Genomic DNA, 16,527 nt, shown 5'->3' with positions numbered 1-16,527 from the left:
GTTGCCCAGGCTGAAGTGCAATGGCGCAATCTCAGCTCACCACAGCCTCCGCCTCCTGGCTTCAAGTGATTCTCCTGCCTCAACCTCCTGAGTAGCTGGGATTACAGGCATGCGCCACTGCACCCCGTTAATTTTGTATTTTTAGTAGAAACGGGTTTTCTCCACGTTGGTCAGGCTGGTCTCGAACTCCTGACCTCAGGTGATCTGCCTACCTCAGTCTCCCAAAATGCTGGGATTACAGGCATAAGCCACTGTGCCCGGCCGTGTATGAATGTTTTTATTACAAAAGAAACTAGTAGGCCAGGCGCAGTGGCTCACGCCTATGATACCAGCACTTTGGAAGGCCAAGGTGGGTGGATCACTTGAGCCCAGGGGTTCAAGACCAGCTGGACAACATAAGAAGACTCTATCTCTACAAAATACACAAAAATTAGCTAGACATGGTGGCCCATGCTTATAGTCCTAGCTACCGAGGGGCTGAGGTGGGAGGATGGCTTGAGCCTATAAGGTAGAGGTTGCAATGAGTCAAGTTCGCACCACTGCACTCCAGCCTGGGCGACAGAGTGAGACCCCATCTCAAAAAAAAAAGAAAAGAAAAAAACAGGTAATTGTAAATTTTGATGGGAAATTGAATTTAAAATTTTAAAGTAAGAAATAGGCTTAAACAGGAACAGACTAGACATGTGAAGAACTGGCTAACAGTAGAAGTCAGCCATAGTAAAAACAAAAATCTATTTTGTGGACTGAAAGTTCAGATGATGTGAAAATAAAAGAAAGGGGTGTAACTTGGAAAACATCCGAAGAGTCTTTCTTGCAAGAGAATTTCAACTAGTCACTAGTGGCTTTCTGTCTGATAAAGAGATCCTTGTCAACCAGCTTCCGTTTCCTCCTGACCTGAAAAGTCTATATTGGGTGTTCCACTATGTGACTTGCTCACTAACATGGGTTAGCAAACCTGTAGAGAATTCTGTTATATCTTCACTGCTTTCCACGTTTAAAACGTCTGAAGGTTGGGCCTGTCATACTTACTGGTACCTTGGAAACCCTGGAAAGGAGCAGTCTCTCTGTGCAGGCCTCCCTTCTTGGTCCCAGGGGCTGGGATAATTCAGGATAACCTTCTGTACAGGGTGCAGGCCTCTCACACTGGCTCCAGGCAGGGGCTGCCCGGGCAGAGCCGGCTGAATCACTTGCTGGTAGGCTGCTCGAGGGTAGTCATGGCCATCTGTAGGTGAAGACAACAAAGAGAATAGGGAACATCAATCCTAGCTCCATGCTAGGAGTGGAAAGCTCCATGCTCATTTGTGTCTTGATACCAGCTGAGGGGTCCAGATATCTGTTACCACCTCTGTGATGTTTGCCATATTTCTCCACTGTTAATTACTTGACAGTTTTCTTGAAATTCACTTTGTCCTAAATAAAAACATCTGTGAATTCACCAGTTCGGTATTCGAATGGAAAAACTTTTCAAAAAACTCTACATGGGCTCCTCTTTTTGTGGGATACTTAGGAAAATCCAACCATGAAGCACCTCTTTGACACCACTGTTCCTACCATAATTTCCTTCATGTCCTACACCCAAGGCTAGGAAAAATTATCTGTATGATAGATGTGGAATCACTGCTCTGTCCTTTCCTCCCTTAAGTGGACACACATGTGCATGTGCGCGCGCGCGCACACACACACACACACACACACACACACACACACACACACACACACACTCCACTCCTCTTAAGAAGAGGTAAATGAATGAAAACTTGGCTCATCCTCCTGGGAACTAGCCAACCAGTTGGCAACACCCCCCAACTTCCTTGGTCCTCTCCTGCTAGAGCCTATGTGCACTTGGAGCCAGGGCTGTTTGAAGAGGGCAGGGCTCAGAGCAAAGCCAGAGCTGGCAGTGACTTATGTGAATGTGCAACCGGGGAGAAAGTGGGTCCCAGCCAGGACCAGGAGCAGCAGGGTCGCCAAGGAAAGGCAACCTGCCTGACCAGGAAAAAGAATGGAACTAAAAGCCCAGAGGAGAGATGCAGGGAACCAAGTAGGGGTGAGAGGGAAGAGCTCTGAGGGAATGGCCCAGGTGCAAAGGGGCTAAGGTGTTGGGAAATGTGAGGACTGAAGAGAGCCGAATGGTAACCCTGCAAGATGAACAGTGAGCACCTCCTAGTGATCCGAGCACCGTCACCGCTACCCATATAGGCAGTAAGACGATCCAAGAGGAGGCATAACTAGTTAGGACCAGAAGGAACCTGGTTTTTCTTTAAAAAAAAAAAAAAACTCTCATTGGTCTTAACATTTTTTTTCTGATTATAAAAGTAATAACCGTGTTTGCCTGCTGTGTAGGTAGGATACAGACAGGGATGCACAGCAAAATAAAACTGGCAAGTAAACAGAAAAGTGACTAGTAAGGTAGGTTGAAACCAGAATGGGGAGGGTGAGAATGTGGCTAATAATTGTATTCTTAAGGTAGGGTGCAGTGGCTCACACCTGTAATCCCAGCACTCTAGGAGGCTGAGGTGGGTGGATCACTATGTTGGCCAGGCTGGTCAGGAGTTTGAGACCAGCCTGGCCAACATGGTGAAACCCTGCCTCTACTAAAAATACAAAAATTAGCCAGGCATGGTGGCAGGCACCTATAACCCCATCTACTCAGGAGGCTGAGGCAGGAGAATCGCTTGAACCTGGGAGGTGGAGGCTGTAGTGAGCCAAGATCACGCCACTGCACTTCAGCCTGGGCAACAGAACAAGACTCTGTCTCGGGGGGAAAAAAAAAGAACTGTATTCTTAGTTTGGTAAAGCAGTCAGGAGCCATCTACATTTTCAAAGTAACATTCAGGGGAATGACAGCCTCAAGTACAGAACAAAAGACAAATAATATGCACATTCAGTAGTGTGGCCTCCTCCAGGTTCCCACTGTCTGGACTCAGGAAACTTATTTGGGTGACCTGGTGATGTGCCCAAGCTAGTCTCTCAAACATGGTCAGATTCCCTGGACTCAATCTATTATTGTCTGCTTTGACCCGTGACACCAACTGGGTCCTTCCGATCATGCTTCTTCTGGCAAAAGTGACCACGCCCCTCCAACCCAGACTGTCTCCTGGCAGGACCCCATGACCCTTGTCCTGATATTGCTTAAGCCTGCTCATGACAAGTAGTAGGGGCTTAAAGAAGCGGAGGAGGAGAGAGGGATCTGCGTAGGTCTATCCCTGCACCTGGCTGACAAAGGAGACCGGGACTTGAAGGGACAGCCCACAGAGACCCCTGTAGCCTAGCACAAGATCTACTGCACATGCTTCGCCTTGGGAGCCTTCTGGGGGCAGGGTGGATATATTCCAGGGGGTCCACATCACCAGTTGCAGTTTCAGGGCAACAGGGCAGGTCACTACTGCTCCTTTCCCCCAGTTTAAAAAACAGCAAAAAATGCCACTGCTATCAGGTCCCCAGGTAGGGGCCAGCCCTGCTTTTTGATGAGCCTTGTGTGAGCAGGCCCTTTACAAACCCAGCTGTAGATAGACCCCTCCAGAGACTTCCCATTGCACTTACAATCCACCCTGCTTGACCAGGTCCCAGCCCTTGTCGATCTTGCCTCCCACTGCACTCTCACTGGCTCACTAAGCTCTGGCTTCATCTTGAATATCCCAGACTTGTCCTCTCCTTTGGGACCCTGAGTTTGCCACCCTCTTTGTCCAGAATGTTTTTGCCCTAGGTTTTCACAGACTGACTCTTGCCACTCAGAGCTCAGCCCAAATTTCACCTCTCCGAAGAGGCCTGCCTCTTCACCCAGTTACTTTATCCCATTTCCTATTTTGCTTTCTTCATAGTTCCTATCATGAGTTTGCATAAGTAAGCGTGACTTTTACCTGTCAACTTCTTGCCTGCCTTCCCTACTAGAATATAAGCTCTGTGAAGGCATGGACTGTGTCGTCTTGCCACCACGTCTCCAAGAATAGTACTGGCACCCAGGGAATGCTCAATAGATGAATGAATGAAAGCTCAATAGTTACGAAGCTGACTTGAAGAAAAAGAGAAGCCATTTAGGACTGCACAATCTATTACCATTTTCTAGGGCACAGGTCTCCTAGACCAGGGGCCCGCAATTCCCAGGCCACAGGCTGGTATCAGTCTGTTGCCTGTTAGGAACCAGGCCACGCAGCAGCAAGTGAGCAGTGGGTGAGCAAGTGAAGCTTTGTATTTATAGCCGCTCCCCATGGCTTGCATTACGCCTGAGCTCTGCCTCCTGTCGATCAGCGGCAGCATTAGATTCTCCTAGAAGCGCGAATCCTATTGTGAACTGCGTACTCGAGGAATCTAGGTTGCATGCTCCTTATGAGAATCCAATGCCTGATGATTTGTCACTGTCTTCCATCACCCCCAGGTCTAGCTGCAGGAAGACAAGCTCAGGGCTCCTACTGATTCTAGATTATGATGAGTTGTGTAATTCATTCCTTATATATTACAATGTAACAATAATAAAAGTACACAATAAGTGTAATGCACTTGAATCATCCCCAAACCATCCCCTGTCCCCAGTCTGTGGAAAAACTGTCTTCCATGAAACCTGCCTCTGGTGCCAAAACGGTTGGGGACCGCTGCCCTAGGCTGTCTAATTCTCACCTGCTGTCCATTTGTTTCGGGGCTTTTTGTTTGTTTGTTTAATCGGTGTCTCCCTCCAGAAGCAGGAAGGAGAAAGACAAGGTAAAAGAGAAGCTTTACCAGTGGCCTTAAAAGCCTTTATGAGGAAAGGGCTGAAAGTATCTTGAGAAGTTTTCAATGTTTGAAGCCATTTTGCTTCCCATATCCATTAATGAATGGCTAATAATGTTTTATTTGGTTTAAAAGGACTACCAAGCTCTAATCATAGGGGTTATTTCTTTTCCAGAAAGCTGTTAATCAAAAGCCTTTGAATCAAGGTCATATGATTTCTAACAGATTATTTCCCACACAACATGTTTTTGTCTCATAGCAACAAATCATATCATTAAAATCACCAAAGCATGTGGGCTAAGTGTTTGATTAGCTGTAACTTTCAGTTCAGAAACGGCCACCTGTGGTAAAAGTTATGCCAGTTTACGTGAGCAGATGAAAATGATACACCTCATCAGTTTTTAAAATTAGGGTACTGACAATGTAGTCCTCCATGCTGTCCTTTTATTGTTTGAAAACAAAGGAAAGCTGAATATCAGTGGACCAATAAAAAATAAGTGTTCCCTTTTGTAAGTGGAATTTGACCAGCTTTGTCTGGAATTTGACTAGTTGTATGGAAAAAGTTCCTAAATAGGCCGGACACACCTGTAATCCCAGCACTTCGGAAGGCCTAGGTGGGGGTGGATCTCTTGAGCCCAAGAGTTCGAAACCAGCCTGAGCAACATGGTAAAACCCTATCTCTACAAAACATACAAAAAGGCAAAACAAGAAAAGTTGCTAAATCAAAACAATGTTTATCAGGTAAATGACCATCTTTTTCATTGCTCAAGTTTTAATCATTCATTTTCATTATTATGATCAATGCTTGCTAATTTAGTTGGGTACTTTTTTTTTTTTTTTTTTTGAGAAAAGAGTCTCGCTCTGTCACCAGGCACCAGGCTGGAGTGCAGTGGTGTGAGATTGGCTCACTGCAACCGCTGCCTCCTGGTTTCAAGCAATGCTTCTGCCTCAGCCTCCCAAGTAGCTGGGACTACAGGCACATATCACCACGCCCAACTAATTTATTATATTTTTTAGTAGAGACGGGGTTTCACCATGTTGGCCAGGATGGTCTCGATCTCTTGACCTCGTGATCCGCATGCCTTGGCCTCCCAAAGTGTTGAGATTACAGGTGTGAGCCACGGTGCCCGTCCTAGTTGGGTACTTATATATATAAAATAATGGCTAACATTTATTGATCACTTGCTACATGTCAAGTACTGTTCTAAGTTCCATATTCAGAAGTATAGAGTTCAATTTTCCATTTTCCTAAAGAAGTTGAACTCAGAATAAAAATCCAGATTCCTCACCATAGCCTGCCCAGCCTTCATCTTCTAGCACTCATTCTCTCCTTGCTCACTCTGCTCCAGCCCCCCTGGCTTGCTTTTGGTATCTTAATGACATTAAGCTCCTTGCTTCCTTGACTCTCTCTTTAGGTTTCAGCTAATATATCTGCTTAAAGAGACATTCTCTGGCCAACCTACTAATGTCTGTTCCAACACCCAGTTACTTCCCTTGTAGTGCTTATAATTTGTCATTCTGTTTCTGACTTCTACTTCAGCTCTATCTCTCCAGTAGACTGTAAATTCCATGAAGACAAGACCATGTACATTGCATTCACCACGTTATACCCAGTGTCAACCAGATGACCTGGAAACTATTTGCTGAATAAATTGATAAGTGGATGGACAGGTTCTATTTCCAAATTTCATTGACTCCCTTCTTTGCTTCCCTCCCAGACACACACACACACACACACACACACACACACACACACACACAAATGACTTTTCTAAGTCTTGACATCACAAAGACTCTACTCATGACTAAGGCTCACTCCTTTCCCCAGGAAGTAGAGAACAGATTTCTTTTCATTCATTCAACAAATATTTATTGAACCTTGATGGCTAGGTACTTGGTGAACAAAGATAAATAGGATACAGTTCCCTTGGGAGTTGCTCAAAATAAATGAAAGAGAAAATCTGTGTGTCTGTGGGTGTCTGTTTTTAAACACAGATCCACACTAGTTAGTGTATGAGAAGGGGAGACATATGAGTCGACAGCCACTTCCTTGAGAATCCCTGTTCAAAAATAGCTTCCCTGCGGACTTGTCCCCAGTGCCTACAATTCCATCAAGAGAGTTTATTCTGTAGGGGAGGAAAGGTGGGTGATGTGATAGATAAATGATTTGCTAGCATGGTAACTCCTCAGTTCAGAGGCAGTGTTAATCACAAGGCAGAAATGAAAATCTTGCACAATCACAAATGGGCGCCCAGGACTGTATGTTATTTGTCGATCCTGTGATCTTCTTGGCTTGCGCACACACGATCTTCACGTTCCTGGGCTTTTATCACTTGGAATGTGTAAACCAAATCCTAAATGAGGTTTTCCATTTATCAGTCACAACATGCAACATTTTTCTTCCTTATTAAGAATGGTATTAAAAGAGTTTATGAGAGAGAAATAAAATCTGATTTTCAAGTTGTCAAAAAACATCGTGATATAATGCCATCAGTTTAGCCAGGAAACAAAATGGCCAATATAAACTGTTGTAGGAACTCCCACAGCTGTAAGCAGCTGTGGTTCCTGAAAGGCAACTCCTTATCATTTCTTCCATCTGGTTTATTTCTTTTCCTCACTTTAATTGTGCATGCATTCTAGCACACAAATGATCACCTTTTTTGGTCCACAGGTGCAACTGTACCCATGTACCCACAGTTTTATTCTATTCAAACTCCTTGGTAGAGAATGCAAGAATTTCATAATAAAATGAGGGCTCTTTAGACTTAATTCTCTCTCTTTTCCCAATATATTTGCATCATGAGTTTCATTTGATTGCACAGCCATGAACTCCACGCTGGTGACCTTCAGTGGAAGGATTCGGAGGCAGCAGGAGGCTGACTTCTCCAGGGGGCGGGTGAGGAGAAAACACAGACTTATTCCCTTATTTTCACCTACTTTGAAAACTTTTTTTTTTTTACATGAAAGTGGTGACCAATAACCATTTTCGCTTTAACTTACAAAAAGCTTAGATATGCAATTTGCATGGTGATCATTATTTATTTATATATTCATTAACGGGTAAGGAACTAATGCTCTCCTAAAGCCGAGTAGAGCCACGTAGCCATGGTTTCCAACTGCACAAGCATCCCTTAGGTGAACAGCTCTTTTGAAGTGGTTTTGTTGGCAATTAAGAGCAGTTATAGCCCTGACATGAAACTAAGCATTTGTACACCTGCCCTGAATGCTTAAAATCTGTGCCAGTGAGCGGGATCTGGAAGTAGAGGGGCATGCTGCAGAACTGGGCTGCAGAATTATTTAAATGAATAACAACAATAACTAAAAGCTGTTAGTATTGAGGGCTTACCACCAGCCAGCCACTTTCCTAGTGCCTTTAATACATTATCTCATTTAATCCTCACAGCAACCTTTGTGGGAGTCATTGCTGCTGGAAGCCTCATAAATATTCTAGGGCTGTAATGCCCTGCAGAAAAGACATCAGCACTGGCAGCCCTGACCCTCTTCTCTGTGGTTAGATGGGAGCCAAGGCCACGGGACATGCAAGGTGAATTAGGGCAAGCTTGCCTTCTGTATGTGCTCACTTCCCCTTTGTTCTTTTCAATTTTTACTCATTTCTTAATTATAAAATACCTGTCTACTATTTTTATGTTTTTTATGTGTTTTTAAGACTAAGTCTCATTCTGTTGCCCAGGCTTGAGTGCAGTGGCACGATCTCAGCTCACTGCAACCTCCACCTTCCGGGTTCAATCAATTCTCATGCCTCAGCCTCCTGAGCAGCTGGGATTATAGGCACCTGCCACCACACCTGGCTAATTTTTGTATTTTTAGTAGACAACATTTCACCATATTGGCCAGGCTGGTCTCAAACTCCTGACCTCAAGTGATCCGCCCACCTTGGCCTCCCAGTGTGCTAGGATTACAGGTGTGAGCCACCATGCCAGGCCTGCTACTTTAAAAAATTAATAAAAGTATATGAAATTAGAAAAAAATAGACCTGCCTCCTCTTAATTCCCTGCTCCCCTTCCTACCAAGATCACCATTAGATCCTTCTAGACTTAATATGTATATATAAACATATATAGTTAAAAATAAACATGGATGCGATCATCACTGCAGCTCTTGCTTTTCAACTTAATCTTTTTGACGTCAGAATGTATATTCAGTGCAACGTGGGCCTAGTGGTCCATTGTATACATAAATCACAAATTACTTATCTGGCCCCTTATTGATAGGCATTGTAGTTGTTTTTGTTTTTAACTTCAGTGCAACAATCCTTTAACAAACATTCTTGTTTTTGTATTTGTATATGCTTGTTTAATGTTTCAGTAGAATAGATTCCTGTAAGAGAAACTGCTGGGCCAAAGAGGAAGCACATATAAAATTTCAGTCGTGAAACTGCCTTCTGGGAGATTCCACCAATTTATACTCCTATCAAGAGTGATTGGGAATATTCATTTCTCTGTAACTCCACCAACACTGGATGATGCCCAAAGCTTTTATTTTTGCACAACTAATCAGGGAAAAGGTATCTCTAAGAATTTTACACTTCTTAAATCTAATGATGTTGAGCTTGGTTTAGTTCTCATGCTGGCTATTTGTATATCTTCTGTGAATTATTCCCATCTCCTATCCAAGTTCTCTCCCCTCTGCCTTTCAATACCTCTTTTTGCCCTCAGGATCCTAGATGTCTCTCTCCAACCCCACAACAGAAGGAAATAATACAGAGAGCAAGAGGATGGTGAAATGATGAACGAAAGCAGGTGCTGAGGCAACAGACACAAAAAGTGTTCCCAGTCAGGAGTGTTTGCCTTTTAAAGGAGCCTGCCCCACTGTGGCAACCGTCACCTCCAAAGATTGCTAAGGGTGCCATTTCAGCTCCAACAACAGGAAAAGTACTTTCCAGTGGGAAGTATTTTCCAGAGGGTCCTGGGACCTTCATTATAACATGAGTCAATGCTTTTTTTTGTCTATCACAATGAGGCTTTCCCCTGTTAGCACTCAGTCAGTTGCTTGGGACTGTATCACAAAGCCTTAAGTATTCACACTTCTTTGCATTAATCTAAGGAATTAATTGGAAGTAAAACATGTGTAGGCAATGTCTGTCGGAGCATTGCTTACTGGATCAGAAAACTGGAAACCATTTTAAATGTCTGACAATAAAGAATAGGTTAATAACAATTTGGTAGATTCATCTGATGAAATACAATGAAGCAGTTTTAAATGATGCTTGAATAAGTACATTCAGTGTCACTGAAAATTATTTTAATTTTACATTAAAAATATATGCAAAGGAAAAAACACTGAAAATTAATATGTCAAAACCCTAAGAAGAAATTCTATTTGGGTAGCAGAAATATGAAAACTTATTTTCTTTTTTGAATTTCTGGACATAGTCCAATTTTGGGAGTGACCAAATATTATAATAACCAGAAAAATTATCTTTTTTTTTTGAGATGGAGTCTTACTCTGTCACCCAGGCATGATCTTGGCTCACTGCAACCTCCGCCTCCCAGGTTCAAGCGATTCTCGTGCCTCAGCCTCCTGAGTAGCTGGGGTTACAGGCGCCCACCACAACACCTGGCTTTTTTTTTTTGTATTTTTAGTAGAGACGGGGTTTCACCATGTTGGCCAGGCTAGTCTTGAGTTCCTGACTTCAGGTGATCTGCCCACATCAGCCTCCCAAAGTGCTGGGATTACAGGCGTGAGCCACCGTACCTGGTGAAAACTTACCTTTAAATGCAAATAATAGAATGTTAAAAAGTAATTTATGGTATTATTCTCACAAATTATTCCTTTTTAACCTGGCAATCACTGAGAAACACAGCCGTGACCTTGCCAACATTCAGTTCTCAGTGATCCACACTTAAGGGAATCTACCACCACACCCACCCTATGACAGGGCACTTAGAGCAGGCGGTGGCATCCATGCACTCCCACTCTGTTGGCTTCCCAACATATATACACTAGGTCCCAGTTTTAGGCATCAGGGGCTTTCTCCCTCTCCAGCCCAAGGCCCCATTCTCTTCACGCACTCCTGCTTCCCCAGCCCTGCCTCATTCCTGATCTCACACTCATTCTTACCTATTTCTTCCCAGTGTCTTCTAAGTTACATTTCTCTATCTCCTCTGTTTTCCTTTTTTTTTTGAGTTAAGAATTACTGTGTTGCTCTCTTCTCTTTAGGAAGCTTTATACTTAGTATACATGTAGAAATATGTAAATTATGGTTGATTACAGCATTTGTGATTATTTCCATAATTTATTTTAAAGTTGGGCATCAGGCCTTTGGTCAGCCACTTCCTACACTCTTTGAATTACTTTGAGAGTTTATTTGCTAAGAAAAATATCACATCTCACAGTCCTGTGTTTCACCTGGAAAGCCCTATTGTTATTTTCCAGTGGTCTCAGCAGAGATTTAATATCAAGAATGGTAGTAGGGAAAAAAAATGGTGACAGAGCCTTTATCTCAATCTAAGACTTTATCACTTTGAGAAATGCTTACTTCACTAGTACATATGATTTCAGAAGTAGTTTGAGAGTCTAGTATGTGCCAGACACTGTACTAAATGCTGGGGAATTACGAACTGAAAGTACACGTTTGCATTTGTGGATGCGCAAAAAGCTTGCAGTCTGCAAGGAGAGGAGACAAGCAGATAATTAGATACCTTTCTGGCATGAGGTATCCCCACAGGGCCAGAGCAGCAGGGAGTCAGGCCCTGAAGGAGAACATGATCTGGGAGGTTTCCAGAGGTACACTTGAGCTAAGTCTCAAAAAATGTGTCTGATGGTGGTTGTATAACAGTAAATACACTAAAATTTACTGGATTTTGTATTTAAAATGGGTTAAGGGTAAACCTCACAGTATGTAAATTAGATCTCGATAAAGCAGTTTTTTTTAAAGGTGTACAGAAACTGGGTCAAACACACAAGAGGGGGAAGAACATCCCAGAGAGAGAGAAGAGCGTGGCAAATGCATGGAGATGTGAACCATCACGACGAGCAAGGGGGCTGCCAGTCTTTGAGTGGCTGGAATGCAGGGTAGCTGTGGACGGCTCAAGCATCCAAAAGGGTTTAAGCAACAGAATCACAGAAGCAACTTAATTTTTATGTAATGGCCCAAATCCAAGAGTCTCAATGACATTCTGGGCACCTTCTGGTTTTTTGTTTTGTTTTGCTTTGTTTTTAACTAGAAGCCCTTTCTCTGCCAAATCTAAGATGGGGAAGAAACATGAAGAGAAGAAAGAACCCATCTGCCCAAGAATCAGAACAAAAAATACATTTTCTAGAAATCATTTGGGTCATCTCTCTGCTTCTAGGCAGGCTTGTTAAACTAACCCAGAGAGAGGAAACTGTTTTGTCCTTAAAGATCCCTAGAGAAGGAGATTCCAAGTGGGACATGCTTTAGGCTAAGAAAAACCATTCTCTGTCGGGTGTGGTGGCTCACGCCTGTTATACCAGCACTTTGGGAGGCTGAGGCAGGTGGATCACAAGGTCAGGAGTTCCAGACCAGCCTGGCCAACATTGTGAAACCCCGTCTCTACTAAAAATTTAAAAAAATTAGCTGGGTGTGGTGGTGTGCGCCTATAATCCCAGCTACTCAGGAGGCTGAGGCACAAGAATTGCTTGAACCTGGGAGGCGGAGGTTGCAGTGAGCTGAGATTGCACCACCACACTCCAGCCTAGGTGACAGAGCAAGACTCCATCTTGGAAAAGAAAAAGAAAAAGCATTCTCTGAAGGCCCTTTGCAAATCCAACCACATATGGAAAGCCCCTAGGAGAAGCAGAATGCCCTCCCAGCATTCTGACCTCTTCGTGCCGGTCTAGTGACACAAAGCATGGATGTGAGTCCCTTGTTTCTTTAGTCACCCAGCCCAGAATGCCCAGAGGAGGTAAATATCACTTACATGGCACCTGGAGATCGGGACTTCCAGGACAACGGTAATGATAGTTCCATGGAGCATGTGGGGAAATACTGGCAGGTAGCATCTGGGCACATGCTGGATACCTCTGCGGTTCAAACTGAGGGAACTCCCTGGACCTGAGAGGTCCAGGGAGGTCCTGCGGGTAACACACGGAGGTGAGGGGCAGGGGCCTTTCCAGCTGCCTGATGCCCAGGACATCCTGGGGCTGGGAATCATATCCCGTATCTATGGTTGGCAGATCCAGGCCTGCTCGGTTCCTGTGAGGCTGGGGCCGTTGCACCATCTCCTGGCTACCGCCCAAGGAGTCTTCTGAGGCATTAGGTAAACTTTGGTCTGATTTGTCTGAGTCATGGCCAGTGTCAGGAGAAGCTGCTGAAAGCTGAGATCCCAGCCATGGATTACGTTTTTCCATAAATGAAAACTGATGCTCTGCAGGGAGGGCTCCAACCACAGACTCAGACTCGCTGACTGCAGAGGACCCAGAGGGGAAAGCTTTGCCTGGGTCTGGGTGTCTCCTGCAGAAGCTGTCTTCACTGTCCTCCAGAACTTGAGTGCGCAGGCAGGTGACCTGCTGGGATACAGGCCGCTGGTGATTTGCAAGTTTCAGGGTTGGGTGAGCTTGAGAATTGTGAGGCGTGGTGGGTGCAGACAAGCTGTTGGGTGCCATGTTCCTTATATTTGGAGCAGGTGGTTCTGATTCCTCTTCCAGGGAATATTCTGGGATTGGTTTCAGCAACTGACTTGGGTATGGTTCTGATTCATCAACCTCCACAGGAATGCTTCGGCTCATTCTAGCTTCTGGAACAAGAGAAAACATGCCACGGCCTTAGAAGATAGATCAATTCTTGGAGTCCTCCTTTTATGACCTTAAGGGGCCTGGTTCAGGATGTGGTTTAAATTAACAGTGAGACACCAATGTGCTTGCAGAGCCCTAATCACATACAATTGTTTACTTATCCTCCAGGCAAAAGCACTAATGCTTATTAAGATATTTTATCCGGAAGGCAATTCAAAGAATGTGATTGGATCATCCTGTGGTAGAAATCATTCACCAGCAAGGGGAAAACACAGATGAAAATCAACCGCCAAGTATTGAGGAAAGAGAAATTATCATAATGTGGGCTGCTTTGTGTGTGCTTGGAATACATGATGAAATAAATCTTAGTAACTGATATGGGATTGGAATGATCTCTAAGATATATTGAGTTTTTTTTAAAAAGGCAGGCACGGAGCAATGTGGATACCATGCTGCTATTTTGTGTAAAAAACGAGAATGTGTGTGTGTGTGCATATCTGCTTGTATATGTATAAAACGTGGGGAAGATACACAGACATTGCCACATCGGTTGCCTTTGAGGATGGAATTAAGCCGGGGGAGAGGAGTGGGAGGAAGAGTTTTCACCTTTTGAACTTTTATAATTTTGTTCCATTTGACTATTGCCTAATTTTAAAAAATAATAAAAGGGTTTTTCTTGAAAAAGCAAAAAAACAAAGCCCAAGTTTAAAAAAACACATTGAGAAAAGGTCAGAGTGACATTTTCTACCTAGTCATTTTAGGTCATTCAGAGGCCTTCATTCCCTCTGGGCACTATGCCTGCAACAGAGGTAGACGTGACCATTTGGTTTGCGATGTAGCTGAACCAGCAAGGCTCACTAAACTAGACCTTAGCCTGCAGAGCATTTAGCCCACAGTCCAGGCAATATTGCTTTTAGCTATAAGAAGAACAACTCTTAATTAACCTAACACAGTGAGAAAGAAAACCAGCCTCCTCTTCTCATTCAACTGGTTGAGATGATGCCTTGACCACAGTGGGAGGAAGAAGGCCGTCGAGGGACGAGGCTGCACAGGAGCGACGGGGTTTGCAGGAGGCTGCAGAGTAGGTGTTGTAAAAGTGCAAGCAAGTGAAAAGGAAATCCCAGAGGGTTAGTCTACGCCAGGCTTGTACGTAGCATACTTCAAATACCATAGAGAGGGAAGGGATTGTGTCTGGATTTTAAAATTCCTACTTTGAATCCAATTCGCATTTCAACCACAAACATTCACTGAGGGCTCACTGTTGTGCCTAAAGTCAGGTTACATAAATTATGGTTCTAAGACGAGTTTCAGAGAGCATGCATTCGCTTTCTCTTGCACCCTGTACACAATCCAATGGGATCATGGCAGCATTTTGAAATGCTCCCCCTTCACACAGATAGGGCCAGCAGTTTGCCACCAAATGTACTTAACAGCCTATAAAAAGATACCTCACCACTCCCTGCCAAGTGAATGCTCTTTAACACTCTTCTCCCACTTGGTATCAAACTTACCCACCTGCTGCACAATGACCCTTGCTCTGCTTTCTGACACAACAGAAAACTCAGCATCTAATTTCGGGCTGGCTCTCCCTCCATCTCGCCATCTCTCCCTTTCCCTGTCCTTGTCCTTTTCAGGCTGTGTGTGTCCTTTCCTCATTGGCTCTGCAGAAAAGGAGACCTCATCAGCTAAAAGGAGACCTGATCAGACCTCATAAAAATGAACAAGTACTGAGACCTGCTCGGCCATAGAGACCCCCACCCAGGTAGCGCTGAAGGCATTAAGAAGCAGACACCCAGATAGAACAGCAGAGTGGGACTACCCGGCGGGTCAACAGCCTACAACCTGAGAGCCTCAGAGGGCTGACAGCGTTATGGGCTGAAGGCCTCAAGCAGATTCTGACCCACGTAATTAGTCTCTCTGAACAGGTGATTATTATTAACACACAGGTGTTCTGTGTTTTCTCATAGAACCAAGATAAACTAGGTAGGCAGCTGGTGCCTGCTTACCAGCAATCAAGAACAAACTAGAAAGTATTCTCCACAAGGGAGCCACGGGGGCAGGGTCGCAGATCCCATGCTTAAAGAATTGTTTTCACCGGTGTATGATATGCACATACTGTTTTGCTACTTTAGAATGCCCCAAGTAGTTTTCCACTTGTGTGGCAAGAGGTGGGGGAGGGGCGTGGTGGGGCCACGTTCTCAGCAAACAATACAATTTACCAAACACTCAGCATTTCTCAGCAAACAAGAGCCTACCAAAAAGACTCATAAATATCACAACTTTTTATTATTTAAAAAATGTTCACCATTTTTCCCCTTTCTTTCTTGTAATTTTTCCACAGTTACGAAATTGCATGTGCCATACAACATGCTCTTCAGCTGGCTGGAAAACAAGTCTTTTTTTCAAGGCCTGGCTGAGTGTTGTGCCATCTTCCACAGGCACTGTGTGCCCACAGCTGAACGGGAGGCAAAGAGATGCAAAAAGTGAGCTGACTAGCAGGACTAATTCCTGTCCTCTCCTTATTGTCATTGGATACGCTTTCAATCCTCGCCCTTCAGGTACAACTATTTACATTCTTCCTGGATTTTCTAATGTAAATACCTTAGAAGTGCTTTTCTATCCAAAGGAAAAGAAGTTGCAAATTCTACTCTTCTAGCTGAGGAGCCAATAGGGACTTGGAGGAGGCTTTAAAAAAAAAAAAAAGTGATGAGCCCATCATCTCACATACCTGGAAATCTGAGGTCATCATCTGGTGGGAACTCCACAGTTAAAACAGGTCTGGGGCTGGGTGTGGTGGCTCACACCTGTAACCCCAGCACTTTGGAGGCTGAAGCAGAAGGATTACTTGAGCCCAAGAGTTCAAGACCAATGTGGGCAACATAATGAGACCCTGTCTCTACAAAAATTAAATTAGCAAGGTGTGGTGGCATGCTACTCAGGAGGCTGAGATGAGAGGATCACTTGAGCCCTGGAGGTCCAGCCTGCAGTGAGCCAAGATTGTGCCACAGCACTTTGGCCTGGGTGACAGAGCAAAACCCTATCTCAAGAAATAAAAATAATTTTTAAAAAACTGGTCTGGCCAGGTGTGGTGGCTCACACCTGTAATCCCAG

At 44.2% G+C, this 16,527-nt stretch overlaps 2 protein-coding genes across 10 annotated transcripts in view; one reads left to right on the top strand and one right to left on the bottom strand.

Annotated features, from left to right (window-relative positions):
* TRAF3IP2 (TRAF3 interacting protein 2) overlaps positions 1–16,527 on the bottom strand; it is a 47,337-nt gene that overhangs the window by 19,028 nt on the left and 11,782 nt on the right. For 2 of the 4 annotated variants that reach the window (XM_017509264.1, XM_037731610.1), the window contains exons 2-3: positions 12,603–13,418; positions 1,030–1,222 (exon numbers count right to left, since the gene is read on the bottom strand). In XM_017509264.1, the coding sequence (XP_017364753.1) occupies positions 1,030–1,222; positions 12,603–13,410 (1,001 nt within the window). In that variant the 5' untranslated portion in view covers positions 13,411–13,418. Of the gene's footprint in view, positions 1–1,029; positions 1,223–12,602; positions 13,419–14,931; positions 15,056–16,527 lie in introns of those variants that run through there. The other 2 variants (XM_017509265.2, XM_037731611.1) reach the window with 2 other exon arrangements.
* The window catches only part of LOC108289731, a 115,724-nt gene that overhangs the window by 91,658 nt on the left and 7,539 nt on the right, over positions 1–16,527 (top strand). The window contains exons 1-3 of one of the 6 annotated variants that reach the window (XR_005196992.1): positions 6,454–7,597; positions 13,585–13,784; positions 15,758–15,974. The gene's annotated coding sequence lies outside the window, so the exon portion shown is untranslated. Of the gene's footprint in view, positions 1–6,453; positions 7,598–8,696; positions 9,227–13,584; positions 13,785–15,050; positions 15,069–15,757; positions 15,975–16,527 lie in introns of those variants that run through there. The other 5 variants (XR_005196993.1, XR_005196994.1, XR_001819297.2 and 2 more) reach the window with 5 other exon arrangements.

Source organism: Cebus imitator, unplaced genomic scaffold (assembly GCF_001604975.1).
Source record: "Cebus imitator isolate Cc_AM_T3 unplaced genomic scaffold, Cebus_imitator-1.0 Scaffold413, whole genome shotgun sequence".
In the NCBI taxonomy this organism is placed as follows: domain Eukaryota; kingdom Metazoa; phylum Chordata; class Mammalia; order Primates; family Cebidae; genus Cebus; species Cebus imitator.
This window is presented reverse-complemented; position numbering and strand designations above follow the sequence as displayed.